At 38.8% G+C, this 18,685-nt stretch overlaps 1 protein-coding gene across 1 annotated transcript; it reads right to left on the bottom strand.

The window, feature by feature from the left end:
- Window positions 1-5,117: 5,117 nt before the first annotated feature.
- LOC147604624 (expansin-B3-like) lies at window positions 5,118-7,566 on the bottom strand. The gene is made up of 5 exons (XM_086794554.1): window positions 7,336-7,566; window positions 6,923-7,032; window positions 6,465-6,664; window positions 6,053-6,182; window positions 5,118-5,797 (listed from the first exon to the last, which is right to left on the bottom strand). The coding sequence occupies exons 1-5, from the start codon at window positions 7,499-7,501 to the stop codon at window positions 5,606-5,608; spliced, it is 798 nt and encodes a 265-aa protein (XP_086650680.1). The 5' UTR covers window positions 7,502-7,566; the 3' UTR covers window positions 5,118-5,605.
- Between the last annotated feature and the right edge of the window lie 11,119 nt (window positions 7,567-18,685).

Here is an 18,685-nt window from a genome sequence, read left to right as displayed (position 1 = left end):
CTATGTGTGGATCGTTTATGAGATTTAATGGTCTAGCATAGCACGTACCCTATTTGGTAGTGTGTCAAATCTCTCAACCATGGCTACTCCTCATAATGGGGGCCGTAGAAACATGAGCTAGCCAATGCCTTGATAATATAATATGAGGGTGGAGCATTGATATCCAACATGGAGACGTAGTCTCTTTTTCTTGCACAATCATGCACACACAAAAAAAACATAAAAAGATTTCACACATAGAGTTGCCACCAATGGCCTTGCCGTTTATATGCATAGTCTTACCATCATTGCATTGATTTCATAGTAAAAACAACATAAGTATATCTTAGCTACATCAAAGCATTGCATGTTAGAGTCTTCACACTAGGCATTGGCATAGTGCCCAAGACTTTTTGTCAACAACATAGTTTTGCTTTCAAGTCTTGCACATCATCCCTTGTATAAAGCATTTCTTTATTGAATAAAAATAATAAAAAATCAATACTTTCTTCGGCTTCTACACACATGCATAGTGCTCCATGTGGAAGCCTTAACAATAAAAACAATCCAAGCACATTTTTGGATGGGGGGACCCTGGTGGGGCAACCCTGGTCCAAGGTGTAACCCATCGCCTAGATTATCCAGCCATATGCTTCTCTTGCACAACATGCCATTCTTTTCATGTCGAGCATATAGGTTCTTACATCTTTCTAGTGCATGCATTAGGCACTCTTTATTCATATTTTACTCGTCTACATGAATTACGCTAATATATAGAGGTATTAACATAAAGATCCTCAACATTGGCAATCCCATTGTTTGTGAATACCTTTTAAATGCTATCACCAGTAGTTTCTTCTTTAATGAAACCACATTCGAAGAGTCTCCCTCACACATTAAGATTTTGCAACCTGAACGCTAAAATCCCTTTCACTTGTTTTTCCTTGGATGGTATGATCTATTGCACCTTCTCACAAGGTTCTAAACTTCACTTTTGCGACAATGTATAGGATATCTTCGGAAGGTTCTTTTTCTTACCTTTCATCATGAATAGGGACCAACCCTCAACTTTGCACTTTACTGTATAGGTATGAGGATGGACCTACATGAGGAAGGGATGTGTGTGTGTGTGTGTGTGTGTGTGTGTGTGTGTGTGTGTGTGAGAGAGAGAGAGAGAGAGAGAGAGAGAGAGAGAGAGAGATCTCCTATAATCTTGGGTGTGTGTGTATGTGCGTGTGTGTGCATGTGAGAGAGAGTGAGAGAGAGAGAGATCCCCTACAATCTTGTGTGTGTGTGTGTGTGTGTGTGTGTGTGTGAGAGAGAGAGAGAGAGAGAGAGAGAGAGAGAGAGAGAGCTACATGGACTCTACATGTCAAACCTTTGATGAAGAGAAGGTATCATGTGTGTGTGTGTGTGTGTGTGTGTGTGTGTGTGTGTGTGTGTGTGAGAGAGAGAGAGAGAGAGAGAGAGAGAGAGAGAGAGAGGTGTAGTAATTGTATGGATAAGGTTATTGGAAGAGTGTATAGAAAAATCACAATCTCTACAAAGAAGGGATAGCTCCTCTAGGCAAAAGAAAAACCCTAATGAGAATCTAAGTAAGCACGATTTATATCTAGGCTAAATGAAGAGGAGAGATCTAATATAAAGGATAGCCTGAGCCCATTATTTTGAATTAGGCTTCCAACCTTAACCCATCCTATTATTTTGAAGTTTCAAAAGCTCTAAAAATATCTTTGATATGGTTTTTTTTGTGAGGATTTTGTTACTAAAATTATGCCATTTTGGTAGAGACACCTTGTGGGTGTAGTGCAGCAGGGTTCAAACTCTAAAGGGTTTGCATTCATGATGACAACGCTATTCCTTAATTTGTATGGAAGTGTAAAATCTCTCTCTCTCTCTCTCTCTCTCTCTCTCTCTCTCTCTCTCTCTCTCTCTCTCTCTCTCTCTCTCTCTCTCTCTCTCTCTCTTTTTAAAGTTGATTCCTAGGCCTCTTCATGTACTCTTAGAAATTGGGATTGCTACATCTATTATGTAAAAGTGTTGGGAAAATTTGTGTGTAACCTCAATCCATTGCTCATGTTTTTCCTTTGGGATGAACTATTTTGATGTGTAAATAGTCTTAAAGACCCTTTTTCTATCACAAGATGTCCAAAAGTGTACTACACAAAACTTGTGCATGTCTTTTTCTCCTTTAAAGGCTTCAAAGCTGCTTAGACTAAGGCCCTTTACAAGATGCCCAAACATGTGCCGTGAAAATCTTTCATGGATGGCCTACAAAGTGTGTGACCATGGAAGTGAGATTTTTTTTTGTGATCTAATAGTCAACAAAATGTAAGGGCAATATGTATTCTAAAAAAATGTTTTCCTTAACAAATCATAAGATTACAACTTCTTTATTTGTTTTATTTCTATTTTGTAAGTTTTTGAGCTACAAAATATTTTAAATGGCTTTGAGGTAGAGGATTTTTTGAAATTGGAAAAATATAGCTAAAATGACAATATTGCAACTCTATTGTATATAATTTACAAGTTTTTTATAAACAAAATCCCGAAACTTGAATGGTAACATTTTTATAACCTATAGAAGTTCTATGTGATTTGGGTTAATAACTTAACATCTTCACCTTTAACATGATGGGGAGTGCTTGTTGGCCCCACACCCAAGTAATGATTTGTATGAAAAGGACACATTGGTAAAGCATCTTTGTCGAGTAACGCTTTGCATGAAAGGAGACATTGGTAAAGCATCTTTTTGAAGAAAGGAAATGTAAACAAAATATTAACGTTTATACTATAGTAAATGCCAAAATAACATATAAGACACAATACATATCATGAAGACCATTCGGTCGTGAGCTAAATCTGAGTGTGATAATGAAAGGATACTAGATAGTTCGTAAGTAAATGTGAGGATAACGTATAAGAGACACAACACATATTATAGGTATTGAGCTAAATCTAAGAGTGACAATGAAAGGATTCTAGATAGTTCTTAGTAAATGTGAGGATAATGTGTAAGAGACACAACACGATAACGTGTAAGAGAAACAACACGATAACGTGTAAGAGACACAACACACATTATAAAGACCATGACGGTCTTGAGCCTAAATCTAAAGAGGGAAGGGAATGTAAAATACTAGATAGGTAGTAGGAAAGGTCAAAATGACGTGTAAACAATGACATGTAAACAATACATATCATAAAGACAATGTCAGTTTTGAGAGAGAGAGAGAGAGAGAGAGAGAGAGAGAGAGAGAAGGGAATATAAAATAGTAGATACTAGAGAGCAAGGGAGATGGAGATTGCCTTGTGACAACTTGCATGGTACCATTGGAAGTGCAAAAGTGCAACTTTTCTTTGAAGAAAGCACTTACTTTTCTTTGAAGAAAGCATCAAACTTGGCATCATATACATCCAGCATTCCAACCCACTATACTAGTAGTGACAATCTTAACATATGTGGTATTGAGAAAACCAATCCACAAAATGAATTAAAAAATGAAGGTTACAAATATTAGTGTCACATTAGGTGCCTTCTCACTCTCATTATGTGAGTACATGATAGGATAACACAAAAAGAAGAGTCTAGTCAGAAACCAATACAAAGCTAGTAAATCCTCTACCATCCACACACAAAAATGTCAAAAAGAGTGATCCAAAAAAGTAGATTAATGCCCCATTCTTCTTTAAATTAAAGGCTTTAAAGTTGCTTAGACTAAGGCCCTTTACAAGATGCCCAAACATATGTTGTGAAAATCTTTCATAGATGATCTACAAAGTGTGTGACCATGGAAGTGAGATTTTTTTTTTGTGATCTAATAGTCAACAAAATGTAGCAAGTAAGGGCAATATGTATTCTAAAAAAATGCTTTCCTTAACAAATCATAAGATTACAACTTCTTTATTTGTTTTATTTCTATTTTGTAAGTTTTTTAGCTAAAAAATAATTGAAATGGCTTTGATGTAGAGGATTTTTTGAAATTGAAAAAATAAACCTAAAATGAGAATATTGCAACTCTATTGTATGTAATTTACAAGTTTTTTTATGAACAAAATCCCTAAACTTGAATGGTATCATTTTTATTACCTACAAAAGTTTTATGTGATGTGGGTAAATAACTTGACATCTTCACCTTTAACGATGGGGAGTGCTTGTTGGCCTCACACCCAAGTAATGATTTGCATGAAAGGACACATTGGTAAAGCATCTTTGTCGAGTAATGCTTTGCATGAAAGGAGACATTGGTAATAAAGCATCTTTGTCGAGTAATGGTTTGCATGAAAAAGAAGACATTGGTGAAGCATCTTTGTGAAGAAAGGAAATGTAAACAAAATATTAACGTTTGTAATGCAGTAAATGCCAAAGTAACGTATAAGACACAATACATATCATAAAGACTATCCGTTCTTGAGCTAGATGTGAGAGTGACAGCAGTGAAAGGTAAAACTAGATAGTTCGTAGAGTAAATGTGACAATAACGTATAAGAGGCACAACATATATTATAAAGACCATGTCGGTCTTGATCTAAATCTAAGAGAGGGAAGGGAACTTAAAATATGAGATAGGTTGTAGGAATGGTGTATAAACAATACATATTATAAAGACAATGTCACTTTAGAGAGAGAGAGAGAGAGAGAGAGAGAGAGAGAGAGAGAGAGAGAGAGAGAGAGAGAGAGAGAGAGAGAGAGAAATGGTGTATAAACAATACATATCATAAAGACAATGTCACTTTAGAGAGAGAGAGAGAGAGAGAGAGAGAGAGAGAGAGAGAGAGAGAATACATATCAAAATGATGTATAAACAATACATATCATAAGGACAATGTCAATTTAGAGAGAGAGAGAGAGAGAAAGAGAGAGAGAGAGAGAGAGAGAGAGAGAGAGAGAGAGAGAGAGAGAGAGAGAGAGAGAGAATACGTATCCAAATGATGTATAAACAATACATATCATAAAGACAATGTCAGTGTAGAGAGAGAGAGAGAGAGAGAGAGAGAGAGAGAGAGAGGTTTTGAGCTAAATTTAAGAGAGAGAAGGGAAGATAAAGAGGGGAGATTGCCTTGTGATTAACTTGAGTAGTACCATCGGAAGTGCAAAAGTGCAACTTTACAACAGGTGGTAGCATGGAAGGAATCCAAAGAAACATTGCTTTTTTGTGTGACAAAGATGTACATAGGTGGTGTTGGTTTTTTGGCCCAAGCCTCAAGAGAGTGGAACATGCATGACCTTTTTGAGCTAACTGAAAACGGCCACTGTCCCCAAATGGGCCCATAGAGAAAAGGATGGACTAATACATTATTAAGATAAGGTAAGGTGATAGCCTTAGTCTATACATATAGGCTATCACAAAGTGGAGTAATTAAATAATTGGAGCTTCATGTGCCTTATATGTTTTTTTTTAAATTTGGCAAGAAACACCGGTTTTTATGCACTACTCACACACCCAACTCCGGTTACAAGGACGCGCAACCCGTAGAGAGCACGGATAGAACCTGCACCACTGGCTTGGGCTTCGTCCGCTTTATCCACTCCACTAAAGCCGTGTTCGCAATGTGCCTTATATGGTGATGGTGGTAGGGGTACTTTTAACACAATTGTGATTTTTTAATGTAGATATTTATTTATTCATGGGAAATTGACCCTTGAGCTGTAAGTGCTTCCAGGTGCCCAATTGGCTGGGATGGCATTGAATGCAGTGAGAGTAGAGCCCAATGAGGATGTGATCCTTATGGAGAAAGGTGCCCTCAATGGCCCCTCATTCAAACACCAGTATGCGCCCCATAGCTGCTCCATCTGCCTCCATCCCCCTGCTTGCCCCTGCACCCATCACCACACCCACCTTAACCTTCATTACACCACTAATCATCCGCCTAACCTTACCACTAATTATTATTCCAAATACAGTACCTAATTTAAACACCCATCTTCACTGCCTGCACTCTTACACTAATCCCCATTCAGTTGACCTAATCACCTATCCTACTTAACCTCACCTTGAATCAGCTCAATTAAATTGCCTGCATTTGCTTTATGTTAATTAGTACTTAATCCATATTAATCACTCTCGCTCACCTCCATCAGCTCCACCCTTGCGAGATCTCCATCTCCTGCTTCGTATCTCACCAACATGGAGAACCAATAGTTTGTTGCTCCTGCGTTTACTTGGAATGCAAGCTCCGTTCCATGGTATTTGCAAGCCACCCTGAGCAGAAGAGGTGGACAGAATCCATCCTTAATTGAGTTATAACAGTTTTAATGATGGATTGGATTTAGTTAATTAAAAGGTTTACTGCCTATGGACTTGATAAAACACTCTTAATTATACTTAATCGACCACAATTGGGTGCCTTAGCCAGGCTACTTAATGCACTAATTAAGGCTCTTCAATGTACATAGAAGTGAAAGGTATAATGCAGATAAGAGGGGATTAAGCGATGTTAATTACAGATGCAGAGCGAGCGGGGGGAGGAAGGGAGGTAATCACCGCTTATAAAGCACTTGCACCACTCCTGCATTGAGGAGGTTAGGGGCGGCTCTGCCACTAGACGCCATGCGGCCGAAGGCGGAGCCACTCATATCAAAATGAGTTCTGCCAAAGGCACAGTAACCCCCTGGGCACTCGTCCGTAATCACAACGGTCACTGGCCTCTCCGAGCATATGCCCCCTGCAGCTAGGCACTTCACCTGCTCCAAAAAAATCTGGATTAACATTCACTAATCGCACTGCATCCATGCCTAATCTCACTACACTAGAATATTACCTACATCATTGACTAAATTCATCGATAATTATTGAGGAAAATTGAATGAACTCATTACCAATTACTGATGAAAATTGAGCTTAATTGAATAAACTCACGGATAATTATTGATGAAAATTGAGCTTAATTGAACAAACTCGTTGATAATTATTGATGAAAATTGAAGCATTGGCGATCTTACTTTGTAGCAAGCACCACACCCCATCCCCTTCTTGAAGAGAACAGGGCTCCCTGCACTCACATGGGTGCCGTAAGGGGTCCTTGCAAGGCTTCCATATCCACAAGCTCCACCTGCCATTGGATCCATTAAATCATAATTAGTGCAATTCTAGCACATAATTTAGCAAGCTAACTGTACAAATAATTTGCCCATTGATGTCTTACAGATGCATACATTATGATAAATTGGCTATGGCAAGCTCAGTGCACTACAAATGATTGCCTATTGTTGTCTATTTAGAGTGCATACATTTGGATGCAATATTAGCTATGGAAACACTTAAAAAGATTATTAAAAAAAAACAGATTAGCACAATGTAATCTACCTTCTGGATTATGCGTAATTGAGTGATTTGAGATGGGTTAAGAGAGTACCATCTGAGCCAGCACCATTGGCGCTGCCATACCATGTTGCTGTTGCAGGCAGCCAGCCAAAATGCTTGTGGGGCTTATGGTGGTGGTGACCAGGTGCAAATGCAATGGTGGACATAAATGAGCCCACAAGAAGCAAGGAGGCCAGGCAGGCTACAGAGGAAGCCATGGGAGCAAGTGTGAAAGCAAGCAAGCCTCAGCCCATCAACCCACCACCAAGCCTTGCAAGGTGAGTAAAACAACTGCTGAATATTTAAGGGTAAAAGAAAAAGAAAGAAAAAAAGAGAGAGATTCAAAAAAAAAGATTAGCCTTAATCACGGTGGAAATAGATTAATTTAGATAAAGAAAAAGCAGTGTCCTAGACTTTATAATAAGTGGAGCTTAGCATGAAAAGCACATAATAATTATGTACTTTTTTTCCCAATTTCTGATACAATTTTTTTAAACAAAAAGAGCACATAATCATATTTACGGATGCAAATTTTTCGCTTTTTGGGGGAGGCAAAATAAATGAGTGAGAAAAAGAAAATAATAATAATAATAATGCACGAGGGTGACAAAACCGACCCCGGAGAACGTGGAGGGGGGTACAAAAAAAGAAAAAGAAAAAACAACTTTGCAGGCTTCATCTTTTAACTTCTTAACAGTAAAGTATCTAAAGGCTGTGGACTTTTTGAGCCTTAATTTTTAATTTCAAAAGTATACTATTTAGTATATAGGCTGCTTTTTCAACTGCCAACAACCGTCATGACGCAAGTCTCAAATGTATGTGTGTGTATGTGTCTCTCAGAGACACATGTGAGTGTGTGTCCACGTGTGTGTCGCTTGATTTTTGACTCGTACCCTTGCCTTCCAAAATTGATTCGTTTGGTGAAATATATTTATTTTAGTGTAATTTTTTATGCTCATTTTAAAAATTTGCAAGTATTTTACGACCAAAATGTTCAAAAAATGGGTGTGACATGCCCGTCAAAAAGCACCTCTAGTCTAGGTGTGTGTGAGAGAGAGAGAGAGAAAGAGAGAGAACTATGGTCTAGGGGGGGGGGTGTGTGTGCGTGTGTGTGTGTGTGAGAGAGAGAGAGAGAGAGAGAGAGAGAGAGAAAGAAAGAGATAGAACGATGGTCTAGGTGTGTATGTGTCTGTGTGTGTGTTAGAGAGAGAGAGAGAGAGAGAGAGAGAGAGAGAGAGAGAGAGAGAGAGGGATTTCTTGACACTTGTCTAGCTTGCCTTAGATCTCACCTTTGCACATTGGCTTTTATTCAATTGTGAGCGTTTGATTTGAAATTTTTTCTCAATTTAAGTTTTGAGATATACATAGGATCCCTTCACAGGCTTCACATGGTGTTGCCAACCATTTGGTGTAGTTGCCGAATCAGTTGGGCAGTGTTGGTTTAGTTGCGGAATGAGTTGGCAATTTCTTTATATTTTCAAGTGGAGCCATCTAGGCACAATTTCCACACTATAAGAAATTTCTGACTCATTTCTACTATTTAGGTAGCTTATACTAAAAGACAAATGCATATAGGAGTAATCTTGTGGTCCCCTCCTTTTCACAACCAGTTGCCACAACTGGCTAACATGTGTATGGATAGTAGGCCCGGAGACTCACCCAAACAGGTGTGTAGCTACAATGACATATCAAGCTTGGCTCTGCCAAGTCGACAGACCAATAAGTCCGATAAAATCTATTTCCCACTTTTCAAATGGTTATTGCACAATTATGAGGGTTAGAAGCATTCCAACCCTCTCCTAAGGCATGTTGAAGCACTAACACCTCTTTACAAATTCTGTGGTCTCCAAACATAGTCGGTTGCCATAAACCGGCATGTAGGATCTTACAAGGAATCACTTCTCTAGCTAAGTGTCCTCCCGCAATTTCACAATGTGCTTCCTCAAGAATAGAGAGAAATTTGTCCTCTCTTACACAATGTCTTAGCACATTATCCTTCCCTAGTTTATACCATTATCTTACTATTAATTGATAGGGTGCTGCCAACTAAATAAGTCATCGTATCCTATCCTTCTTTAGGGCCTTATCATTTGGGAATCCATACGCGAGATACTCTAAAATTTCTTTGCTCCATTTAGCAAGTCTATCTTGAATAAAGCTACATTTGGTTCATCATCAACACCTATGGCTGGTTCTATGGATGGTTTTCCCTTAGAAATCCTTGGCATATGATGAACCAGCCAATACATGTTGTTTCCCCTTCTTTATTGTGACCATAAAATCAAACTCCATCGATAAAAGCAACCATCTAGTGATCTACCGAGTTGTACATGGTTTGTCGACAAGGTATAGCAAGGCTTGATGGTCTACAAAGAGAACACAAATTTATTGGCATGCATGTACTTCTTAACCACATAAACCATTACCAATCCCTCACGCGTTCATCATGCGTTCATGGTCATAGTAGTGTAGTTCATTTCTACCTCGTTTGTTGTTCAGCTATCTACTTGCAAAGAAGCACACTGGGTAATCCAACTTGAATTCACCAGGTTGTGCCGGTGCACAACCAATAGTTAGAGGCATCGATGTGAACATGAAACATCACATCCCAATTAGGTGGTCTTAAAATGGGTGCACTAGCAAGTAGCATATAATACAATGATAACTTCTTTATAATTAGTGGGTGATGGTAGTTCTAGAACTAGCTTCACTTTACTATCATCAATGGAGATTCCAATTTTTGACACAATGTGTCTCAAGATGACACCATGTTTTACCCAAAATTGATATTTCAAAGGATTCAAAAATATGCATTATAATTGTCATCTTTGAAATATCTTTCTCATGCATTCCAAATGCTCTTTCCATCGTGAGTGTGCACGGAGATCATCCATAAAGATTTCTAACCACTTCTGTAAGTTCCTTGAATGCGGTGGTACACATCAATCTCTAAAATGTTTGCAGAGCAGCATTGGTTAGACCGAATGCCTTTGTAGGCAAAAATTCCCCATGTAGTTGTGAATGCCATTTTATAATGATCTTCAAGGGCTATGCATACTTCATTGTATCCCAAAAATCTATATGTGACCACCCTTGCCACTCTTTCCAAAGTGTGCTCAATGTATGGTAATGGTCTTTCTGAGTTGCCACGTTGACCTTCTTTAAATCCACACATACCCTAATCTTACCATTCTTTTTTAGCACAATAACGATTGGTGACACCCAATCCATATGTTCAATCTTGTAAATGAACTCCGTAGCAATGAGTTTATTAATTCCTCCTTTACAATTGCTTAATATTTAGGGTAAATGAACTCCGTAGCAATGAATTTTATCGATTTCCTTCTTTATAATTGCTTAATATTTAGGGTTCATTTGATAAGGTCATTGCTTCACAGGCCTTGATCCCTCAATGATCAAAATCATGTGGGGGCACAGCTTTCATATCCTTATAGGTCCAAACAAAAAAATCCTTATACTCCTTCAACAACTCTATCAATTCCTCCTCCTCCTTCGAAGTTAGGTCACTAGCACTATACACTGGTTTGGGATCCTCCCCAGGGTCTATGATGTCCACCTCCTTAATTTTCGCCAATCCATCGTATGAGATTCCTGACTGCCCATCTTTTGAGCACTGTGCTCTCAAGTGGACTATGCTCCTCTCCTTGATGTCAAAGGTCTTGAAGTGTTCAAGAACCTTATGTAAATCTGGTTCCTTTTCCTTTTGAGTCATAATCTTGTTAGATTGCTTCTCAGCTTCTACCAAGGCTTTGTTCCTTTCTTTTCTTTTAGATTTGGGCAACTTAGGCTCTTTTACGGGTTTAGGCTTTTGCATTACATCATCATCTTTTGCATCGTCTCATCATTTCTTCATGTTCCACACATATAGGTCTCCTTAGTCAATGGGTTCATTGATTAGAAGCTTGCCCTAAATATTACGAGCCTCTACTGTAGCAAGCTTTCTCTGCTAATAGATATAAAAAGGGTGAGGATTCTAACTCTTCAAATTAGGAGAAAAGGGTTAAATGCTTTTACTATAAACAAGAAAAGGCACATAGCTAAAGAGTGCAAGAAAAAGTAGATGCCAAGAATGTCACTATAAAGATAAAGGAAGAATCCAGCACGCTTTACAAATAGAGATCTTTGTTGCCATTGAAGAAGTATGCAGTGAGACAAAACCTCCTGTCTATCTCAACCACCATCACTGACTGTGACTTGCAAGTTCACTTTAATAAGAATGGTGCAATCGGAGAAGCTAAGGTAATGGATTACAAAGGGCATTTAAAGGAATAACTTGTATGAGCTTTGGCATTTGTAGTCCAAGCCAATTTGGGCAGCAGTAGCTCTTAACTCCATTTTGGGATTAAGAGAAGCACTCTCTACTACACACGAGAGTAGAAACGAGTGTTATAAAAAGACACTATAAAAGTTATAAAGATTATGAGAAAAGCTAGCCAATGTAAGCTTATTAGTTAGTTTCTAAGTTTTAGGTGCCCAAATGTGAATAAGGGCCGGTTGTATGTAAGACACTTTCTTTCAGTGATCTAACACAATCCCCCTTTGTGCTAGCGAGTTCTTATTATCTCCTTACACATTATTTTGTGTGTTTGTACGTGTGTGCGTGTGTGGGGTGTGGTGTGTGTGTGTGTGTGTGTGTGTGTGTGTGTGTGTGTGTGAGAGAGAGAGAGAGAGAGAGAGAGAGTTAAGCGGATATGCTTGCTTGCTCCTAGTACATGTGCATAGAACCTACTACATTTGCCTTTCTATGCTTAGTGTGAGAGAGTGAGAGAGGTGAGTCCAGGTGCAACAAACCTCTCGTTGAACAGCAAGAGGGGGGCTTGGAAATTGTAGACCTAGCAACCACTGGTGGAGATTGAAGGTCATGGAGATCTTGGGCTTGGAATCAAGGTAAGAATCCCACGATGGTTGTTGTATGTTTCAATACCTACATGAATGAGAGAGAGTTCTTGAAGGGGTATAAATGGGCCATATTATTTGGCACTATTTCTCTTGGGGAGCTAATCTTCCTTCTTCTTAAAGTACCCAACTCCTTCCTTGCATTGTTAAAAATCTGTATTTTCAATTTTGTTGAGGTTTGTGTGAAGATTTGAGTGGATAAGGTTGTTGCACAATGGTGAAAAGTATGGTAGAAGTTTGATTTTTGGTTGTTTTTGGTTGAAGGATTGGTTTGTGAGTACATGACAAGCCTAGAGGGGAGTAGTCCAATCAATTTTTTGTGAACTTTTTGTGTTTGCAACATTTTTTCTTTTTCACGTGAAAAACCAAGGTGTTATGTTTTTTTAACTTTTTTCCAAAAATCATAAAAAAAACTATGTAAATTATTGTTGTTTGAGTCTTACCGAAGATTTCATTGCCTTAGCTGTGGAAAAGAGACTTAAATGATGCCTTTTGAGTAGGTAAAAACATGATTTGAACTTCCAAAAATCAGATCAAAGATAATTATTAGTTTTTCACGCTTGGAGTTTTTCACAATTGTGAAAAACAAGAGAAATTTACGTCACTAAAAAGTCCCAAAAATCACTCTATGATTATAGGGATTACCTTGCCAAAAATCACTCTGTGATTTGAGGGATTACCTTGCCAAAAATAGATATTCTACTCCCTAAAATCTTATCCTCTTAGCTTTAAAAACATTTGGTGTAAAAAACAATATTTTTCTTTACCGTGACTATTTCAAGTTATTCATGTGTGACTATCTCCTAGAGACAAGCTAAATTTCTAGAGAAAATCACGCCAAAATAATTTCATCTATTGAGGTTGTTAAGGTGACTACATGACCTAGACTGATATTTAAGCTCATTGCAAGGGAATTTGATATCAAAAGATCAAAGAATTTTTGCGTGAAAAACACAGTTTTTCATGAGCATGAAAATTACGTCAAAATTATTTCATTTATTTTTATTGTTAAGGTGACTAAAGGTCAGAGTTTGGCTATTAAAGTTCATTGGTAAAGGAATTTCATTTAAATGATAAAGTCCATCTGGTCGTGAAAACCAGAATTTTTCACGACCGTGACTATCTCCAGTTCTTCCCGCATCACTATCTCCTAGATATTCATGTCGTGATTATCTTTTGTATTAGCTTAATTGTGGAAAGTGCTTAGTCTAATCAATTGTGGGAACAATACTAGTCCATGAAATCACCTTGAACTTGAAGGATAAGAGAATTTTTAAACGTGAAAGACTAGAGTTTTAATAACTAAACCCTTGGGTAAAACAAAAGTTTTAGGTCCATGCAGTGAACTTTGGCCTATTAAACATATTTACATGTACATGAGATCCGAAAAGATTCTGGGAAATGAAATTTCTCCAGAGGATAGTTCATCTAACTATCAAGGATCTTCCTACCAAAGAAGTACAAGATCTTGTCATTTAGTTAGCACACATCAAAAGTGTGTTTATCTGGAAAGGTCTAAATTTAAGTAACACCAGTAGTGAAGAATCCATGGAAGAAGCTTAAATGATTAATGAGTGAGTGGAGGAGAGGTTGAAAGCTCCCCCATAATATATGGTAGTTTGTTAGACATTGTGAAAGGGCTATTTGGATTGCAACTGGATACAGATCAAGAGGCTCGCTCGGTCAATGAGGGTCACACAATGAGTAATATTCAAAGGTTCTCATAGGAAGAGGAGTTGTGCAAGAAGAACCTCCTTTACAGACTTTTGTACAAAGAGAAACCTATATCTATCCTAATGAGCAAATCTCTTTCACTTCTAGGACCAAGAGGGATGGAGAAGGCATCATAAGGAATGGTGGAGAGACCTTTTTCCCAATGAGTGAGGAGATGGAGGTATGGAAAGTGATAGAACACACCCACTAATTCAAGTAAAAACTAGAAAGAAACAACCATGGCCTTATCCTTCTTGTTGTGGGGGATTTGGTAACTCACCCACCTCCTCATGAGAGGGGAAACACTTGATGTGGTAGCTTGTAGTTGTAAAAGCCTTCATTTCTTTGTCACTAGCAGGAGCACTTAAAGTAGAGCTAGTCCTCTTTACTCCAATCTAGTCCAAGGAAGCACTTCAAGACAATGGTTCTCATAGGCAAGAAAACTCTCACACACAATCCTCATCATGAACACCATGCATGCTAGTTTAACATCACACACATCATAGTGTCACACTCATAGAACACCATGCATGCTAGTTTAACATCACACACACTCATAGACCACCAAAAAATATCAAGAGCTTGGGAGAGCCAGAGCACAAGAGTACATCACAAGAGCACAAGAGAGCTTGGATGCAAAACTACACCCAAGGGAATGACCCTTTATCATTAGTAAAAGTGTCTTTTATACACGACACCTATTGGCCTTGGGCATCCATACTTATTAATAAGTTGGGAGGCCAACTCAGGACTAAGGCCTAGTGAGATGTGTTTGTTATGGCTCACCCTAACCCCCCTTGAAACACATCCACCAACAAGAGATTACCTGGTGAACCACAACTGTCGTGAGAATCTTTCCAATGGCCGAGCTTGTAACCCTTGAGGTCTCCAAGCTCTACCACTCCTTCATAAGCAATTCCACCGCACCTCCCGTGAGCGTTGTCACACCGCCGTGTTGCACTACGTGTACTCATCCCTCTTCTCACCTCGCATCACTCTCACACACACTCACTAGAATGCATCAGGGAGAGAGATTAGCAAGAGGATTAGCAAGAGCAAGACTCAAATGCACAATGGGAGAGTATGTTGTATTATGAGAGAAATTAACTTATATACATGGCCATAAGTGTTCACACTCACTTAAACTGTGGGGCTGGCTGGGCTCATAAGAGGCCTAATTCTATTACAATGACTACTCTCATAATATATCCATGAAGTACATCACTTGGGACTTCACCCTAACTTGCTACCATACGCTCTTGAAGTAGGAATTGCCTTAAGTATTTCGTCACACCATGACAGGCGCTCGTCCAAGTTGTAGATTTGGACGCCATTGCTTCATATCTTGAATGGATAACCCTGTATCTACCTTGACTCCTTGATGTAAGATAATGGTGGTAGTTCTTGTTAACCCTAGGAATGGGTTAACATTCCCTCCTTCTTGATGGGCGATCGCATCCTCGTGATCGCGTTGAAGACCTTTTTGTGGGGAGAATGGACAAGCTTTGTCGATGGCTTGATGTTGAGTGATGTTCAATGGTCTTTGTTCCTCTGAAAGGAATAAGAAAATCTGGTTGGTGAATGAAAAAGTTAGTGGTTTATTGGAAATTCCTAACGCGGTAGGCAGGTGGGGTTTTTTGTGAATGATTGCATTTTTATATTTGTGTGAGCATTTTTTTAGGTTTTTTGCTCATCTTGTTTTTGGTAATCGGTAAGCAAGGTTTCATGTGATTTGTGTTAGTGGGGATGCTAAGAGATGTTAATAATGGGAGAAAGAGAGGGAAGGATCCAGAGGAACGTAGACATAATCATCAGAACGAGATGGTGATTCTCAATTTCTTATTTGATTCATTGAAGCGACATTAATCATTTGAAGAAATTGGCCTTTGATGAAGTCCTTTTGTGTGGCAGGATTCTTGCCAAATGTTGTTGAGTAGGACCTATTCCAGCATGCTTCTTTCCATGTGCTTTTTATGTTTTTATGTATATTTAAGTGTTTTTATGAAGCAGATATACATGAAGTACAAGAAGCGAGTCATGTAGACTCTTATTGAACTGCTCTGTGTTGAAGTAGCCATTGGTTGGCGAGGATTAAAAGAACTAAGTCGACTTGCGAGGCTAATATAGATATCTTCACTAAGGACTGGAGATCAATGATTTGTGAAGATGGTAGGATCGTTTGGAGAGGTTTGTAATTTGAAGAAAAATTCCAAGCAATGGGTTGTACCATTGACCAGGCTTTCACCTTCCATGGCCCCCCCATCCAAAGATGTACTTGAAATTTGTCGATGGTGAGGCTTTGGTGCAAATGTCCTCCGTGCATGAGTATGGATATGTACTCATGGAACATCTGCTACATTAACTTAGCCAAAAGAATAGTAAGCCATAAGCTTAACAAAATATAATGGCTATTGAAGATTCTTGGGAGTTGCTTGTGATATTCTACCACTTCTAAGTAGGCCATATGTGTGACTCCTTGTGTTTGTGTTTGTGTTTGTGTTGTTTTTTTTTTTTTTTAAACTACCACCTTGCAAGCAATAGGTTCTTATGGCTACTCTTCTTTTTGAGAGAATAGGTTCTTATGTCTGCCCGCGTAGCTTCTGCACTTACGCTTCACATCCAAAGGGGTGAAAAGAGCATTGTGAGTTTGTCTTTGATGTGCTCATAAGTCTCCGTTGTGCAGACGTGGAAATTGATTCTTGAATTTTTGGCTCAAATGTTGTCAAGGTGGCAGATAAGACTGTCAGTTGGTGGACCATTGGGTTTGCTTGAACACACAAGCTCTCGTGTAGGTGCTGAATGCATGAGAGTGGTTGAGTGACTTGCTTGGTGTTGCTTGGGTTTCCATTCTTGTCAAACTTTAGGTGGAGCTATTGGGGTTAAAGTCGATTAGCGAGCCTATCTTCACTTTGTTCAATTTTGGCAACCATATGATGGGATTACCATTAGATTATCCTTGTTGTTGAAGCACATGCATAAGCACCCATCTTTGATTAACATTATAAATTGGTGCTGAGGTTTGTTTCTTATACTTTGGTAGTACCCTTGTGCTTGCAGTAATTTTTTTGGTACCCACACTTGTTGACTTAGTGGAGTTCTTTAAGGAACTCGCATAGGCTTTTGTGTACGGTGTTGTGGAGTACTTTTATTTTTCCTTGGCCTTTGAGTGCTGTGTTGAGAAAGAGGCTTTGACTATCGAGGCACCCAAATTTGATTGTCACCTTTGTAGCAGCCTTGAGCTACAAGTAGCTACTTCTCCACCCACATTTTGATACCCTTAAGATATCTTGATTTTGGTTGTCTTGATGGATTTTTCTTTTTGGTGGAAGTGGAAGGTTTTGGGTTCTCCTTCACATTGGTTGGCGCTGAGGCTGCAGGTTTAAGACTCATGGGTATTTTTGACAATGATGAGGCTAGAGTCTCTTGTGGAGTGGTTGTCGATGAGACGAGGCTTTCGAGCATGCTTTGGTGAGGTTTGTGATGAAGAGGCATAGGCTCCGGGGCTTTTCCTTTGATTTCCTTGTTAGAGATAGATGGTTGCACAGGGGGAACTTATTCAGGAATACATGTTGATTGTGAGGTTTTGGCATCGAACTTCGTTGGTGAGGATGGGAATTTAATTTTATCTATGCAAAAAGATAAATTTAACTAAATTTTCTCTTAAAAATTGAATAAAAATCTCCTGTAGAGGGGCTTTTGTGGAAGAGTCTTGTAACTTTTTGCGATCAGTATCATAAAAATCCATTAGGGTTAGATCCTCTTCCTTGCAGTATGGTATTGTCAACTTTGTGTTGTTGACCATCATGATGACCCTATCGCTAGCAAAGCATAGTGGTGCTTAGGTAGCAATAGTCCATTTACGCACCAAGATCAAATCTGCTTCCAACACATACTCAACCACAAAAAATTTGCAAGGGGGTTAGTTTCAATATACATTATATATTCAAATTACCCCAAACATGGCATGTTCAAGACTTGTGTAAAGGGAATTCTTTCAGGATGATCCGTGAGTGTTTGTTGACCTAACATATCCCATAACTCGAGGGTCATGAGATTGTGTTCTCGTGCTGGATAAAGTTGTGCTTGAGCTATGGTGATTTTATTGGAAAGTTCCAATCTAATCAAAATCCTAGGGATCTTTTCAGTAAGATATGTTGGAAGTTTCAGCTCCTCCAAGGTCTCTTTTTCCCGTAATAACAATTACAATGCCTGCAGGAGTGTTCAAGGTGACTGTTTCATCAATTGAATACAACGAGTCATGTATCCAAGTTCCACCAAGGACGACATCATACTGAAGGGAATCTAGGGTAACATGGAATGTAAATTCCACATCTCCAGCGATTGTTTGAGTAGCATAGCTAAAGTAACTGGGAACTTCAATGTTTTGTCCATTGGCTCCTCTTGCAAGACCATTGTCTGTAGGGATGAGTTTTGGTTGTCCCAATGACACCCAAGTGTCTATTGTCATTGACTAGCTCGAGGGCTAATCAATGCACGTTTGCACTTAACATCATTGCTTGTAGGAAAATCTAACCATACCATGATAGAATCTTCAAGAGGAACCATGGATATTTCAGTTTGTGTTTTTGCTTCAGATCCTATTTCTGTTTGATATTCCCATTCACTTTTGTCCTCTTTTTGGCTCTCAGCTTTTTCAAGAGTACCCAATGTAAAGTTCGTCCTCTGACGATTCTAAATGAGGTATGTTTGGAAACTTGTGAATCCTCACAGTCCTGTTCAATGGAGCTCTTTTATGTCTTGGTATAACTCAT

This window comes from Cibotium barometz, chromosome 61 (assembly GCF_041138505.1).
Source record: "Cibotium barometz isolate CiBa-2024 chromosome 61, ASM4113850v1, whole genome shotgun sequence".
In the NCBI taxonomy this organism is placed as follows: Eukaryota; Viridiplantae; Streptophyta; class Polypodiopsida; order Cyatheales; family Cibotiaceae; genus Cibotium; species Cibotium barometz.
The sequence above is the reverse complement of the archived record's forward strand: the minus strand, read 5'-3'. Positions and strand labels throughout refer to the sequence as shown.